The 16,672-nt window shown below is 33.2% G+C and overlaps 1 protein-coding gene across 1 annotated transcript; it reads left to right on the forward strand.

The window, feature by feature from the left end:
• Nucleotides 1-7,228: 7,228 nt before the first annotated feature.
• Nucleotides 7,229-15,181, forward strand: LOC107759401 (uncharacterized). The gene is made up of 4 exons (XM_016577341.2): nt 7,229-7,397; nt 9,313-9,380; nt 10,245-10,378; nt 14,327-15,181. The coding sequence occupies exons 1-4, from the start codon at nt 7,253-7,255 to the stop codon at nt 14,844-14,846; spliced, it is 867 nt and encodes a 288-aa protein (XP_016432827.1). The 5' UTR covers nt 7,229-7,252; the 3' UTR covers nt 14,847-15,181.
• The last annotated feature ends 1,491 nt before the right edge of the window (nt 15,182-16,672 follow it).

Raw genomic sequence — 16,672 nt, forward strand, 5'->3', positions numbered from 1 at the left:
TTTTTCCACTTTTCAAAAACCCAAAACCTAAGAGGCGATTTTCCAAACAACTTTTCTTCTTCAAAACGATTGGTAAGTGATTCTAACTCATTTTCTTCACTTCTTAACATCTTTTAACATGATTTCAACTTCAAAACAAAGATTTTCATGGGGGAAATTGGGTGTTTGGGTAGAACCTAGGTTTTCTACAAATTGAGGAGTTGGACCTCAATTTGAGGTCCGATTTCAAAACAAATCATATATTTGGACTCGTGGGAGAATGGGTAACCGGGTTTTGGTCCGAACCTCGAGTTTCGACCACGTGGGTCCGGGGGTATTTTTGACCATTTTGGAAAAAACCTTGTAAAATTTATTTTCATGCATGGGAGTGATTCATTTAGTAATTATTAATGTGATTAAGTAACGTATGACTAGATTCGAGCGGATTGGTGGTGGAATCAAGAGGTAAAGCTATACTAGAAGCGTGAGTTGAGTTTGGAGCATTCGAGGTAACTGTTTGTTCTAACTTTGGCTTGAGGGAATAAGATTAGGATGTTATTTGCTACTTGCTAATGTGGAGTACGGTGTATAGGCATGGTGACGGTTATCTATGCACCAGAGTCTAGCATGACCGTGAGTCTTAATTGCTTTTAATTCGAATAACGTGACACAACCTCCTTGTTTATTTGATGAGTTTCATATAATGTGAATGGTTGAGGTAAAATTATGATTGGTGTACTTTTGGAGTGTTAGCTCGAACATGAATGTGTTAGTTGAGGAAGAATGGATTTAAAAAGAGAATGTGTTGTGATTACTCCCTTTCCGGGATGTGTAGACCGATATATATACTCTCCCTTGTCGGGATATTTTGGGCTGTTGGTTGTACCCTTGCCGGGTTAGAGTGATATGTTGTTGATTTCCCCTAATGGGACTCTCCTTACAAAATCAGATGTTTCGAATTATATTATGGGATCGTGTGGCACGCCGTCCACTTATATATGATATTATGGGATCGTGTGGCACGCCGTCCACTTATATATATATATATATATCATGGGAACCGTAGTTTCTTCTGTTTATTTCTGATATTTCATTTTTACCTGTTACTCCCCGATAGCATGTCCCCTCCTAGCTTTACTTTGTATTATCTTGTTATTGTTTTTTTTTCTTGCACTTGTATATATATCTGTACAGGTTAATTTTGGTAGGTCCTGTTTAGCCTCGTCACTACTTCGCCGGGGTTAGGCCAGGCACTTACCAGCACATGGGGTCGGTTGTGCTGATGCTACACTCTATGCATTTTTGCGCACAGATCAGGGAGCAGCTTACGGACCACATCAGTAGGACTTCTGGGAGCTATCTTCAGTCCAGGGACTCTCGAGGTAGCCTAGCCGGCGTTCGCAGGCCGAAGTCCCTTTCCATGTTTTTCGTTTGTTCATCTTGTATCAGACAAACATGATGTATTTCCTTTCAGACATTGTTTGTAGTATTCTGTAGTAGTCCGTGAGCTAGTGACACCAGACCTTGGGTAGTGATGTGTATTAAACTTCCGCACTTTTGGTTTTCAGTTGCGTTAGATTTAAAGTCTTCCGCTTAAATTTTGTCTCGTTTATTATATTGTTTGAAAGAAAGCAGGAAAGGTGTTTTAAATATTTGGCTTGCCTAGCTCCGATAGTAGGCGCCATCACGACACCCGATGGTAGGAAATCCGGGTAATGACATAAGGCTCTATTTTTTACTACGCTAAAAGGCTATATATTTTACTACGCTAAATGACCAATATTCTTTAAGCAAATAAATAATCTAAACTAAATAAAAACCACAAACATATAAACATAACATTCACGAAATTACATATAAAACAATAAAAGATATTTATGAACAATTTTATTAACAATAAAAATTATTTCTTAACTTTTAACTATTTTTTTAAAACAATAATAATTTAATCCGGATAAACATAACATACAAATTTAATCGCAAATATAACACAAATCAACGTGAAAACACATTCAAGAAAATAAATATGCATATGCTCTACGAGTTTTGACATAAACTAAATAGGAATACCTCGATTTATGTTTTTTGAAATGTCAGAAATTTGAAATTTTGAGCCCGAAAGAAGGAATCCACAATAATCGAAGGCTTAGGTTGTATGCGTGACCTATGCTCTTCACTTTTTGTGTGACGGGTGGGGCCCAAGGAATTTTTTTAATCTGAGGGGGGACCAGCAGAAGGGAGGGGGCGGGGGTTTAAAATAAAACCAGTGGTTCTGGGGAGAAATTCAAAAATAGCCAAATTTACAACTAGTCGTTCAAAAATAGCCAGTTTCAAAAGTAATCGAAATTTAGCCACTTTTCATGTAAAGATAAATTTGAGCGAAAACACTGTTCAAAACCCGAAAAATACACCAGTATATTATATTGGAGTTCCAGCATAAGTATGCTGGAACTCCAACATAATATGATGGAGTTCCAGCATAAGTACACTAGAACTCCAGCATAATATACTGGAGTTTCAGCAAGTATAGTTGTCCCGTATAATATACTAGAGTTTGGAGCACCGTTGCTCCAGTCTCCAGTATATTATACTGGAGTCAGCAAAGTATACCGGTCCAGCATAATATGTTGGAGTTCATACACAGGTGCACCGAACTCCAGTATATTATGCTGGAACGGTCTCTGTTGCAGCAAAATAGTGGCTATTTTTTATTGACTTCGTAAACGTTGACTATTTTTGAATGACCAGTACGAAAACTGGCTATACCGTACTATTTTTACGTGGTTCTATCGTGGGGAAGAAGACGAGCTTATATTTGTTTTTATAGGAAAACGCAGTATAATATTACGTTTTCATAAAACATAGTACTATACTGTGTTTTCCTATAAAAAATATTTTTTTAGTAAAACGCGGTATTATACTGCGTTTTACTTTAACAACTAACTTTTCGTTAAACTAAAACGCAGTATAATACTACGTTTTAGTTAGAAATGTAACTTTTTTTTAATTGTATAAACGTATTTTAAGTCCAAAAAACTATTATTTCAATTTCGTGTTCGAATAATTTAAGTAGGAAACTGACAAAAATATTATAATTTAAGGGGGTTTAGGGTATTACCTCAAAAGAATATGGTATAGTTGTTTAAATCCTCCATCAAAATCTTCAGCATAAAATTGTATCAAACCTTAATGATTAATCCAAAGTGCGGAATATTAATTTCCATAAGTAGAATAATTAATTCCATTTTGGTCATACACCGGTAAAGTCCTTAGACATAATATGACAAAAGAAATGTTATGACACTACCGAACAAAGTTTGGGATGTATCAGAATGAGATCAACAATATGATATTGAGTTAATTACTCAAATGGTCACTCAACTATCTCAAATTATCTTCTAAAGTCACTTTACTTTCATTTGTAACAACAAAGTTACTGAACTAGCCTATTGCACTCAGAAGGTCACTCAACTAGATTTTTCAAATTTTGGATTGTCAAATACCTATTTTACCCTCTAAATTATAAATATTTATCTTCTTTTTTTTTTTTTAAAAAAAAACTTTTTAATATTATGATTTTCTCTTTTAATTTATATTATGGACTTACCTATAGAATAAATAAATATTATTTATAAATTAAAAAAATAGAAAGTATATAAGCATATATAATGCTGGAATAACAAAATAATGAGCATAGTAAAAAAGTAATTAGAATAATATGTTAGTAATAATAATTTTAATATTAAAAACAAAAATTCAAAAATTTATTTGCACAATTCAGAATGAAAGAAAATAAATATTGTAAAATATATATTCCATGCACGTAATATAAAAATAATTATTTAAATAAAAATATTTTTATAATATACATTATATATTCTTGAAAATTATGCTCAATTATATTATATATATTCCATGCACGACTTAACATAGCATATTTTACCATATACAGATAGTTCCTCTGCTTTCCAGTGATATAACTTTGTGTTGTCGGAAAGTTGGTAGAAATATAATAATATAATTGAGCATAATTTTTAAGAATATATAATGTATATTATAAAAATACCTTTATTTAAATAATTATTTTTATATTACTTGCATGGAATATATATTGTACAACCTTTATTTTTATTCATTCTGAATTGTGTAAATAAATTTTGAATTTTTGTTGTTAATACTAAAATTATTATTACTAACATATTATTCTAATTATTGTTTTACTATACTCATTATTTTGTTATTCCAGCATTATATCTGCTTAATACTATTTTTTTTAATTTATAAATAATATTTATTTATTTTATAGTTAAGTCCATAATATAAATTAAAAAGAGAAAATCATAATATTAAAAAGTTTTTCTTTTTTTTAAAAAAAGAAGATAAATGTTTATAATTTAGAGGGTAAAATAGGTATTTGGCAATTCAAAATTTGGAAAATCTAGTTGAGTGACCTTCTGAGTGCAATAGGAATAGTTCAGTGACTTTGTTGTTACAAACAAAAGTAAAATGACTTTACGAGATAATTTGGGATAGTTGAGTGACCATTTGAGTAATGGACTCTATGATATTTGCAATACAACTAGGGATGTACCTGAGCAAAATATATGTAAACTTCTTGAACATATATAAATATACAACAATTATCTATCTTTATACAAAATATGCACCTTGGATCACTTTACACTTAACTATAGCTAGATATATATGAATTTCACTTAATTAATATGCACAGCATGAGGGAGCCAATATCACAAAAGACTGAATAAATCATAATCACAATCATATAGAGAAACTTGTTCTTGAACCAAAGGGACATCGTACCCCACATACTGATAATCAGAATATGACTCCATCTCCAATAGCCACGACTCCATCCTCTTATATTCTTCAGAAAAATCCATGTCTTGGCTTCCTTCTGATGATGAATCTATGGTTACTTGTTGGCTATTTTCTTGAGGCGGGGATGAGATTCTTGGACTATTTCCATTGCCAGTAAGTTGTTGAACAAGATTCTTGAAGTTAGAAGAATCAGTAATATATACTTTGGGTTTCAAGAATTTTATCAAGTTGTTGAGGTCTTTCTTGTTCTCGTGATTATGATGAGAATTATTCTTGGATATCTTTTGTAATTGGAAATTAGCAGCTTGACTTCTCATCATGACTTTCTTCCCCATGTTATCTCTTTGTTGCCTAGAACAAGGAGAACTAGGAAAGTATTTTTGGGTCCTTAGAAATGAACGAATTGTTTTCACTTGATTTCTTTGCTCCTAACGAACGGATCATAAGAGGAGGTATATATTAATATGACAGATTTTCAAGGAGTTGAGATATGATACTCTAGTTGAAAGAAGCTAACGAGAAAAATGGGTATTTACAAAAGATGCTCAAAATGATGGTCATTGAATTGGAGTCCATTCTACCCATTAAGTTATAACTTAGAACAGTTTTTTCTAAAAGGCCTTACACTATTAAAGAAATAGTTTGATATGGTATATAAGATAATTTTTCATGGTGTAAGAACTTGTATTGAGTTAATACATTGTTTGGTTGTGATTTCAAATGTAGATAACTTATTCGTATATTATTTTATACACCAATTGGTATATTATCTTATTCCACCACTAATATGGAATAACTAATTCATATATAAGCTATACATGGATAAAACAACAAAATGATAAAACTATCTTTTGTTTTTTCCCAAGAAGTCTATGAAGACAAAATATCCTAGAGTATAATAAATTTATTATATTTCCTTTAAAAATAAATAAATAAATTAGATGATAAGGTATTCCGAATTTTAGCATAATGAACCAAACATCCAACAAGAAATAATTCATGTACTATTAATTCACGTAATATTAATCCTTAAATTATTAATCTTTACATTACCAATTCATATATAACTTATCTTCAAATCAAACGGTCCCTACAAGTATATCATACATTTTATTTACCCATCCAGCAGTTGGAGCTAGGTGGATGCAACGGGTTTCAAAAAACCATTTTCTCTTGTTTATTAATGTATTCTTCAATTCTTTTAAGATAAGGTAAAGATTCTAGTATGCAGCACCTTTTTTTTTTTTTCTTTTTTTCGAGATCCTCTTGTTCAAATTCCCAGACTCTACTGCTATCGTTGAATCGCAGGTATGACATTCGTACATTTTATTTGAATTCTACTCATTCCGTTTCAATTTATATTTAGGTGAACATATTTCTTTTTTAGTCCGTGCCAAAAAGAATAATCACTTTTTCTATTTGGAAACAATTTACTTTTATGCAATGATTTATAGCCACACAAAATATATGTGCTTTATTTTACACCACAAATTTAAAAGTCTTCTCGGTTTTCTTAAACTTCGTGTCCAATCAAATGAGTTTACGTGAATTGAAACGGAGGAGGGAGTAGCATTTTTAAAGTCTTTGACACTGCCTGCCACCTCATGACTCCCAACATGACGTACCTATCTCTTATCTCTATCCACGCGTGACCTCATCAATTTGTAAATTCATTACAAATATGCTAAGCATTGTAATTATATGAATTGTTGGTTGTTGTTTTGTATTATTAGGCAGTAGAATGCAAGCGTTAGTCAATTTTATTGGTTTTGACAGGGTAAAAGATTGTAAAATCGGAATATAAACAAATACTATAAAGTAGCACCATTTACATTGAAGCACGCAACAAACTGTTCAAATAGTTGTCTTTAATGCTGGGACTTGCATCCAAAGTTTAGAGAAGACAGAATATAGGAGTAATAAAGAACGGGAAAGCATTCACAATCAGAGGTGGACCGAGAATTTAAAGATTGATGAGTGCATTTTTGAATTCAATTAAAATTTGCTTTTTATGTAGAATGTCCAGTTATTCATTACTAATGTATTACTATTTTCTACCGATACACACACTCTTTTAAGTACTTTGATCTTCGTATTGCTAATACACATTTTTATTAAATATTCAATCCCGCTTACAATAATAAATTTAATCATGTATAACTTAATTCAGATATCGATTAATTACAAACCAAATAATGCAATAATTATGCCAGAATATTTTATACGATCAACAAAATGCTACATTAGTTACCCGGAAATTAATTTCTTAATTAATCCAACTAAATATTGTAATTATTTAATGGTGATACAATGTTAAAATTATTTTTCATAGAGAATTAACTAGCCGACAAAAAATCCTGAAAGGGCAAAAATTACCGAATTAGCCAACATTTATTTATCATCGTCTCTGACTCAGCCGCGGGTCCAATACAACATGAGTAATCTGCAGGGTTCAGGTCCAATTTCTAACCCGATTCAGAATCCGACTCCAAACCCAAGTACCGACCCAAAATCAATATCGTTCGATCAGGTCTCCAAGTTGTTCAATTTGCCTCTCTCTGATGCTGCTGAATCCCTAGGTAATCCTCCTTTCCCTTCACCTTCGGAAAATAATAATAATTCCTCAAGATATATTTATACTTAGGTGCTGTTTGTTTTAGAGTTGCAAATTCAGATTTTGAATTTTTGGCTAATTTTTGCAAAAACCAGCTCAGACAAATATTTTTTTTACAAATGTAAACTCTAAAATAAACGTTACTTAAGTTTATACTCACTGCTGCAAAAGTGTAATAGGTGCAGTGATATTCTGTGTTACTGGCTTAAAAATGATGTTTGTAGGCTAAACCTAAAACTATTAGTTTAGTGGTTTATTAATTTATTTATTTATCGTGTTCGGCTCAGTTTGTTTGCAGCTCGATTAACTCATAGAATAACTTGCTACTTCCCACTATATCTATCTAGTTTAATATAAATTTTTATCTGTTTGTGTGTTGTCATGGGTCTGGGAAAGTAGTTGAAATTTGGAAAATAGTTGCTGCAATGTAGCTTGATTGGGGTATAACCATATGGTATCTGCTACCCACTAGCTAACTAATCCAGATTTGAGCAGCGTAGGGCCCATAAAACGGAGTTTCTCCATGCCAGGTCAGGCTCGAACCCGAGTCTCTGATTAAGGGTGGAGGGACCCATCTATCCCAGCACAACCCTTGGTGTTATTATGAAAACTGGATATAGAGAAAAAATGGAGACATTCAGAATAATTTCCTCCTATGATGCACGAGTATGACTGCATCCGTGCAGTGCCGTCCACAAAGAAATGCTTTTAACCATTTAATAGCAACTCGGCCATTATAAATTGAGCACCAACCAAACAATAAACAGATATGGAAGTTGTGATAGTGGATTTTGGAGAAGAATGAGGTATCCTAAATCTCAAGACATTTTTAACCCACCACACCCCCGGCGATAAACCGTGATTGTCTGCCTACAGGGGCGGAGCTAGTAGCCCGGTGACGGGTTCGGGTGAATGCAATAGCTTTTGTTTAAATAGTTTATTTGTGTTAGATTTATTTATTGAATATGTACAAATATTAAATTTAGAACCCAGTTATTAACACTTAAGTCATCCTTCTAAATTTCAGAACACATAAGGTTGAAATTCTAGCTCCGCCTCTGTCTGCCTACTCCCTGGTATGGCTGGAATTCTGAATTTCTGACCTACGCGTTAGAAGTAGAGTCGTTTCAATAACTAAGCTAACCTCTCTTGTTAGAATATCAACTAGATTTCCTTTTTCTGCTAAAAAATCCGATAATGTCTGAAGTAGCTACTCTAGAAGTTTGATCTGCATTGATATTTCTTATATCATTTGCTTTTCCACTTATTCTATTTTTTCACAATGACATGTTCATATGCACCAGAGCACTTTCAAGAGGCAGTATGTTGTCTGAATATTGTTATTGCACTTGAAAAAGTTAATGACTCTCACCGAGTCACAATGTTTATGTGCACTAAAAATTTTGTAATTCCGTTTTGACTAATTTCAAATCCAGGAATCAAGTGTCTGAAAGGATGAAACATATTAACAACTATGAGCAAGTAACTTAGACCCCCAAAAACCGGCATTCCAGTTGTTACGAAAAGAAGTCATAAAATCTTGAATTGCTTGTTGGTGTTGCATGTTTAGCTGTTTCTTGTTATACTTCCCTTTGATGTCCTAAACCTCCCCCCCCCCCCAATACCCCATTTCATTACAGTCAGTTTCATAAGCAAATGACAGTTTATACATTACACTTCAGGACTTGACCATATTACTTCTTTTTTTTTTTTTTTGGGAGAACAAGGAGAGAATAATTGATCATACTATTTTTGAACTGTTATGTTCGTCAATTTCTACTTTTTAACTGTAAGCTCAGTTGTGACAATGTTTGCCAATCTCCACTTTCTTTTACATAATATTACAAGAACATTTGATCTAATTGGCATCTATCTTCTAGGTGTTTGTGCAAGTGTCCTGAAGAAAATATGCTATGAGAATGGTCTGGTGAGGTGGCCGTATCGAAAGGTAGGCTATACAAGGATGATTTGTTGTACTCATTTGAAAAGTGAAGTTTCTCTATTTCGAAGCATCAACATTATTCCCTTAAGAGATTTTATTGCTACATAACTAAGAGAAGAAATAATCAATAAGTTCACACTAGGCTGCTAAACTTTTCACATTTCGGCAGCTTATCGGTCAAACTATTTATGGTGGGGATCTTTCCCATTAAACTTCTAAAAAGATTGCAACTCACATTTTGACAGTTTTGTGATGCTAGCAAAATATATTATAAACATGATTTTTTATGGTGGGGTGTAGCTAGAAGGGTAAATGGATGAAAGAAACAAAACATTTGATAGTTAACTGGAGCTTAGGGAAGGAACATAACTTTTATCTCCCTTTTGATGTTGAGTATATATTGACTGAAATTCTTGAACATAGAGTCCCAACAATGCGGAGAAAATGCAAGATTTATCATACCAGCACTGTTGCCTGTTGCTTTGGTTCTTCTATGATAAAGAATACCTTTTTGATTCCAGATGGTAGAATGTTTTTGTGACCCTTTCAAACTTTATATTGTGATATTTTTCTTGTCAGATCAAATATTATTGATCTAATTATAGAAAACTATTTATATAATACTGTTCACTGCGCACCAATAGGCATGATCATTGCACGGTAAATTTTAAGCACTCACATCACTTGAAGTCTGCCTGAAGGAGCCCGTAACCTTTTACCAGGTTGTTACGACACTTGCACTACAGTCAATTTTAAGATATGATTCACGTATTCGATTTTGACTGTTAGCCTAAACATTGTGGTAGTGGGATCCAATGAAATGCTTGTGCGATGCTTGTTTATGCATCTGTATTTATTTGAGATTTTCAGGTCATCTCTGGAAAGAGTATTGAAGATATAAAGAAGGAGGCATCGAGGGAAAAACAGGAGCGATCTGTGGAATTCCCTAAAGCTGCTGGAGAGAAGCATGATTCTTTAGCCAGTTCTGCAATCTCATCATTTCCGTAAGTCATTTACATGTTATACTTTTGTTAGCGGAGTCCAACTTTTATTATGCCTGATCATATCAATAAACTACTTCATAGAAAATGGCTATCGAATCTGATCAGTTAAACGAGTTAAATACTCAAAGTAGTTGCATCAGTCCACTTTTGGACTTGATACTGGAAATGCTGCTTCGAGCATGACCTTTTATCTTTCCAATGTTGGATGTTTCAGTAAGGCTCTTAATGATTGATTAAGAACACGAGGAACTTTACCAGTTTACTTGATGTGTCAGGGCTCATGAGTAATCTCAGGCCTAGTTTCTGTCATCTTCCCTAAGGGCTGTCGTAGAAGATAGAAATTCCAAAGTTAAAACCTTTACTGAAGTATCTGCACAGCTATCCCTTGTACCATTCAGATTTAAAATTTTCAGTATGAATTTTGTATTAACAGACGGGACACTTCCAAGCAGTTGTTTGTGCACTAATGGTTATATTCCATAAAGCTACTATCATTCAAGAAGCCTGTCAACCTTAAACCATATTAGTACCAGATCATCTGGCTATATGGTTCTCAGGTTGGGAACTGAACTGAATGCAATATCCACAGCCAAAATTTTCGTTAGAAAACAAATTGTGTGGGCTTAGAAAGCTTGATTGGGAGTGAAGCTTGTAGAGAGATTCTTACTGGAGCTTGGTGGAAATAATTATAGTTAATAGGAATGCAATACGTTGTCATTCTGAACAATCCTCTTTACATTGCCTTATATGTTCTAGTTCTCTGTTTGATATATACTGCAGTAGACAGTTGAGGGGTACATGCAGCTTTACCCTGTGACTCACTTTAGAATCACGTGAACGAGTACGGCTTGATTATGTATTTGACTCATTTGTTCAATTGATTAGTGTGACAAAGGAGTGGGAAGGGAGGGGGGATGTGGTGGCGATATTGGTAATGGGGGTGGATGTACCACCATAGTAACAGTTGCATATTTGATATATGCCGATTAGATACTATGTAAGAGATCACATTACTTCTAAAAATCTGATACACCAGGTTACATTTCCATATAGTAATTTGGTGTTTTATTATACGCTTGACATATTAGCAAAATAGGGTATTTTCATATTATTCAATATCGTGTGACAGGTGGCATTGCGTATACACTGATCAAAATTCAACTATATAAAGCCCAAAAAGATAGATTTTACCCCTTTGATATGATGTGGGAGGCTACGTTGGAACCGAATTTTGATCTATGCACCAACCAAATGTAATGTTATACTTATATTTATTAAACTAGTTAATTAGTCCGCGCTTCGGGCGGTCAAATATTTTTTTTTAATTATTTGAATTTAATTGATAGTTGATATAGAAGAATAAGAAAATTTTATAGTACCATAAATAAGAAACAAATGTATTCTCTTTGTCTAATTTTACTTGTTTACTATACTAAAAAATTATCTACTTTTACTTGTCCAGTTTGACTTTTTGAGAAATCCAAGAGACATTCTACCATTTTACATCTATACCATAGATCCAGGGGTGTGTACTAAAATATTAATTAGGGGTAATATAGTAAAATACACTAAGGGACTATTAAATTAAACGTACATTCCCACAAAAAAAAAAGGTAACACACGCATGCATACACGTTTATTCCTCACTAAATAATCTATTCAATAAGTAGAAAATTGTTATGTCTGTTTACTTTCTATTTCTAATTAAATATTGTTCATACTCCCTCCGTTCACTCTTATTATACTAAAAATACATTTTCACTTTTATTTGTCCACTATACTAAATCACGAGAAAGATAATTTTTTTTCCTGTTTTACCCTTATCATTAACTACTCATTCCCCAAAACTTTTGAAGATGCTATCATTATTATGAGTAAAATTGTAAAATACATACTTCATTTATTTTTTCTTAAAGGAGTATAAAGTCAAAAGTGGACAACTAAAAATGAATGGAGGGAGTAAATAATATTAATAATAATGGAATAAAATTAATTAAGCAAAGAAAAGGTAAAATTGTCTCTCTTTAATTAACATCTTCAGAGTAATTGTAAGTTTTTCTATACATTGAGTAAAATGTATAATCATTTTATAAGTTGCTCATAATAAAAGTGTCTACGTACACTCATATTTCTATTTTATTTTCGTTTTTGTAAAGAAAAAAGTTATGTAAGGGTATACTAAAAGATCTTGATGCATTAGATAATTATACCCAAAGAAAAAAATAAAAAAACTAATTGGATGAGATCTTCTAAAGAGGAAACGGTTCTGCAATTTTTTTCTTTTCTTTAAACATGTGCTAGTTATTAGAGGGTAAGATGTAAACTCTTTTTTTTTATTCTCACCCGGTATTCGGTACCCACATTGGAGCCCAACTAATCCGGATTCGCGCTGGGAAATCCCACATTGGGGTAAAGCGCTCCCTAACATTAGGGTAAGATGTAAATTCAAAATGGCAAGAGTTGCATGAAAAAGAAGAAGAAAGAGAGAACGGCAAACACTTTTTTCTTCGATATTTTATCATAACATTAAATACTAACTTTATGGTTATTGCTCTTTCCATATATATGCATAATCATTAGCAGAAGAACAACATAATATGAACACCCAAAGAAGCAACTGCAAAAAAGAAGACAAATTTAACAAAAAAAATATGATAAAAAGGAGAAGAAAATTTGAAGTCTTACACATACAAAATAATAAAATCAGAGTTTAAAGCATGAGAAACCTTCAAATCATATACAACTTTTGCTCGTGTATATGGGCAACTTTGTTATCGATTTGCCTTCAGATGTTGGAGCCTTCATTATATGAAAATCTATCAAACACAAAAGAACAAAATTAATTAAAAACCCATCAGTAAAGCAAAAATTTCTACGAAAGATCAAACCGAAAGGGAAAGTACAAAATTAATTTACCCATCAGTATTAGCAATGTGTTAACTCAATATACTGACACATCCTAATTTATAAATAGAAATTAAATAGCAAAAGTTAAAACAAAAGAATCAAACCGAAAGGGACAAAATAATGGAAGCAGACATACCACATTCAAAAATGTAAGAAAAATGAAAAAATGTGAATGTTACGTTCTTCCAAGTCTTCTTCATAACAGTTCCTCTTGTTCCTTATTCTTTTTCAAGTTTCTTTCCTATTTTTCTGATGGTGGCTTATGGGATTTATAGTTGATAGAAAAATTTGTGAGGCTTGTTCTAAAAAAAAGGGAAACGGTTCTTTATTAATAAGGCATTTTGATCGGCTTTGAATAGGTGAAAACGATTGTTTTATTGAAACTGATCTTTACACATTGATTTATTTATGAGGAATTGATGTGTAATAGACGTGACTTTTCGGTCTTTTAGTATGGACCAAACATTACAGAGGTGGTTTTTGGGTTTTTTAAAAATCAACATAAGGAGAAAATAACAAACAATTGAGGAAAACGATAAATACAAATTCTGGCTTTAGAGGCTGCCACATCACCTCTTTAATGTCCCTCAATTATATATATAATAAAAATTATTTGATTATAATTTGTTTATTTAATGTCTTAACTCTTAACTTTTTACACATTTATTATGTCTTATTTCATGTGTTAAATTATTTATAGTTTTTATCTTTATTTAAGAATTAGGTGTAGATTAAATAACATAAACTTTGATAGATTAAGAACATTATTGTCCCCAAAAGTTTGATTCCAATTTCAGTCCATCCACGTAGTTAACCAAATGTAAGATTATTTTTCCTTAATAACAAAACCGTCCATATTACAATTTTAGACGATTTAGCTTATAATAAATGTATTCTCTTATTACCCTACTAAATATTACATGGATTTTTTTCTGAGCCAATCCTGAGTTTTGTAATATCAATTGCATTATCTTCAAACTACTGTACTACAAAACAGAAGTGTATAAATCATTAGCGTCTATTGAGAATATTTTAATGTAGGGGCTCCCCATTGCAAAACAAGAGTATTAGCTCCACAGTGGAAATGCTGAAAGCGGGAGCTTTCTCACAGCAGCAAGGTACCAGGATTGCTCAATCTGGAAGTTTACTGCATTTCCGTGTCTCTAACTTGACAAGAGGAACTTCAGTCAATTATGATGAATTCAAGTATGGGTTTCCATCGGATGGCTTGTCTACTGTAACATATAGGTGGTGGGGAAACAAGAGTCCTGATAATAACGAGGATAGCCGACCGAACGATGATAATGCCAAAAACAGCAAGGAGCAAGCAGAAAATGTAGCAGAGAAATCTGAATGCAAGACAAGTGTGGATTCCATGGAAGCGAGTTCACTGACAGATGTGAGAAAACGAGCTGTCAAAGAGGGGAAAGAAATGCTGAGGCTTGGAGTCTATAGGGGACATAGAGCAAACATGCTTGATTCAACAAAACGAAAGATTCTTCGTCAGGTATTCAAATCATATTTCCGTGTCGATGGAGGTATGAGTAACTTAGAATCATGACAATGGACCATCGATCGTCTTTTCTTCATATGATGGAACAAGGGCTTATAAGATGCTGTAATGAACAATGATCATTTCAAGATTCACACGAAGGCAGCATGCTACATCTAGGATTCAGTACTTAGTGTGTGAGTATATCAGGCAATTCATCAAAGGTCCTCTTTTCCTTTGACTATGTCAGAGATGAGACTCGAACTCCCAGGCAAGACCAAGAATGTATTATTAGCTTCCTATTGATCTTGATCAGTTCTAGCTTAATGTTTTTGTTAAGAGTATCTTTTTTGATCGGACCCACTTTTATATAGTCTTCTAAATGCCTGCTTAATGCTTATCCACATGTGCTTTCGGAGCCCAGCTCGAAAAATCACTTTTATTCTTACAAATTTTGTTACCAGGAAATACAAGCACCACCGAGCATGAGCCAGTTATGATGTGAAAATATGATATTTATGGCATGTGTAGAATTTACGAATGCTGCATGCGAGTACACTTTTAGCTAGTCAGCTGCCAAAGTTGAATATTTGGAGTTCATGTATATCATGAAATTCATGATTCTTGATGTTCAGGCAAAATTCAAAATATCTCGTAGAGAATGTCAATGTTCTTATGTTCATCTTTTTCTGTAAGGGATAAAGACACGATGAGTTTAACTACCATTTATGCAATGAACTTCTAATTAAGCGGACCAGTTGTGAATGATGGATAAATAGACACTTTTTGATTCGGCTACTAGAGTTCGGCCAACTTGGGAGAAATTCAAAAATAGCTAGATTTACAACTGGTCGTTCAAAAATAGCCCAGTTCAAAAGTAATTGAAATTTAGTCACTTTTCATGTAAAGATAAATTTGAGCGAAAATACTGTTCAAAACCCGGAAAATACACCAGTATATTATACTGGAGTTCCAGCATAAGTATGCTTGAACTCCAGCATAAGTATGCTTGAACTCCAACATATTATACTAGAGTTCTAGGATAAGTATGCTGGAACTATAGCATAATATGATGGAGTTCAGTACACTAGAACTCCAGCATAATATACTGGAGTTCCAGCAAGTATAATTGTCCAGTATAATATACTGGAGTTTGGAGCACCGGTGCTCCAGTCTCCAGTATATTATACTGGAATCAGCAAAGCATACTGGTCCGGCATAATATGCTGGAGTTCATACACAGGTGCACCGAACTCCAGTATATTATGCTGGACTAGTCTCTGTTGCAGCAAAATAGTGGCTATTTTTCATTAACTTCGTAAACGCTGGTTATTTTTAAATGACCAATCCGAAAACTAACTATACCGTGCTATTTTTACGACCAACTTTTAAATTGTATTGGCGAAGTAGCCTTGTTAATGCAAAAATACATGTCTAGACGAATATACTCGTAAAAATAGCATGGTATAACTAGTTTTCGGACTGGTCGTTCAAAAATAGCCACTATTTTGCTGCAACAGAGACCGGTCCAGCATAATATACTGGAGTTCGGTGCACCTGTGTATGAACTCCAGCATATTATGCTGGACCGGTATACATAGCTGACTCCAGTATAATATACTGGAGACTGGAGCACCGGTGCTCCAAACTCTAGTATATTATACTGGACAATTATACTTGCTGGACTCCAGTATATTATGCTGGAGTTCTAGTATATTATGCTGGAACTCCATCATATTATGCTGGAGTTCCAGCATATTTATCCTGGAACTCCAGTATAATATGCTAGAGTTCAAACATACTTATGCTGGAACTCCAGTATAATATACTGACGTATTTTTCGGGTTTTGAACAATGTTTTCGCTCAGATTTATCTTTACATGAAAAGTGGTTAA

Source organism: Nicotiana tabacum, chromosome 8 (assembly GCF_000715075.1).
Source record: "Nicotiana tabacum cultivar K326 chromosome 8, ASM71507v2, whole genome shotgun sequence".
Classification (NCBI taxonomy): Eukaryota; Viridiplantae; Streptophyta; class Magnoliopsida; order Solanales; family Solanaceae; genus Nicotiana; species Nicotiana tabacum.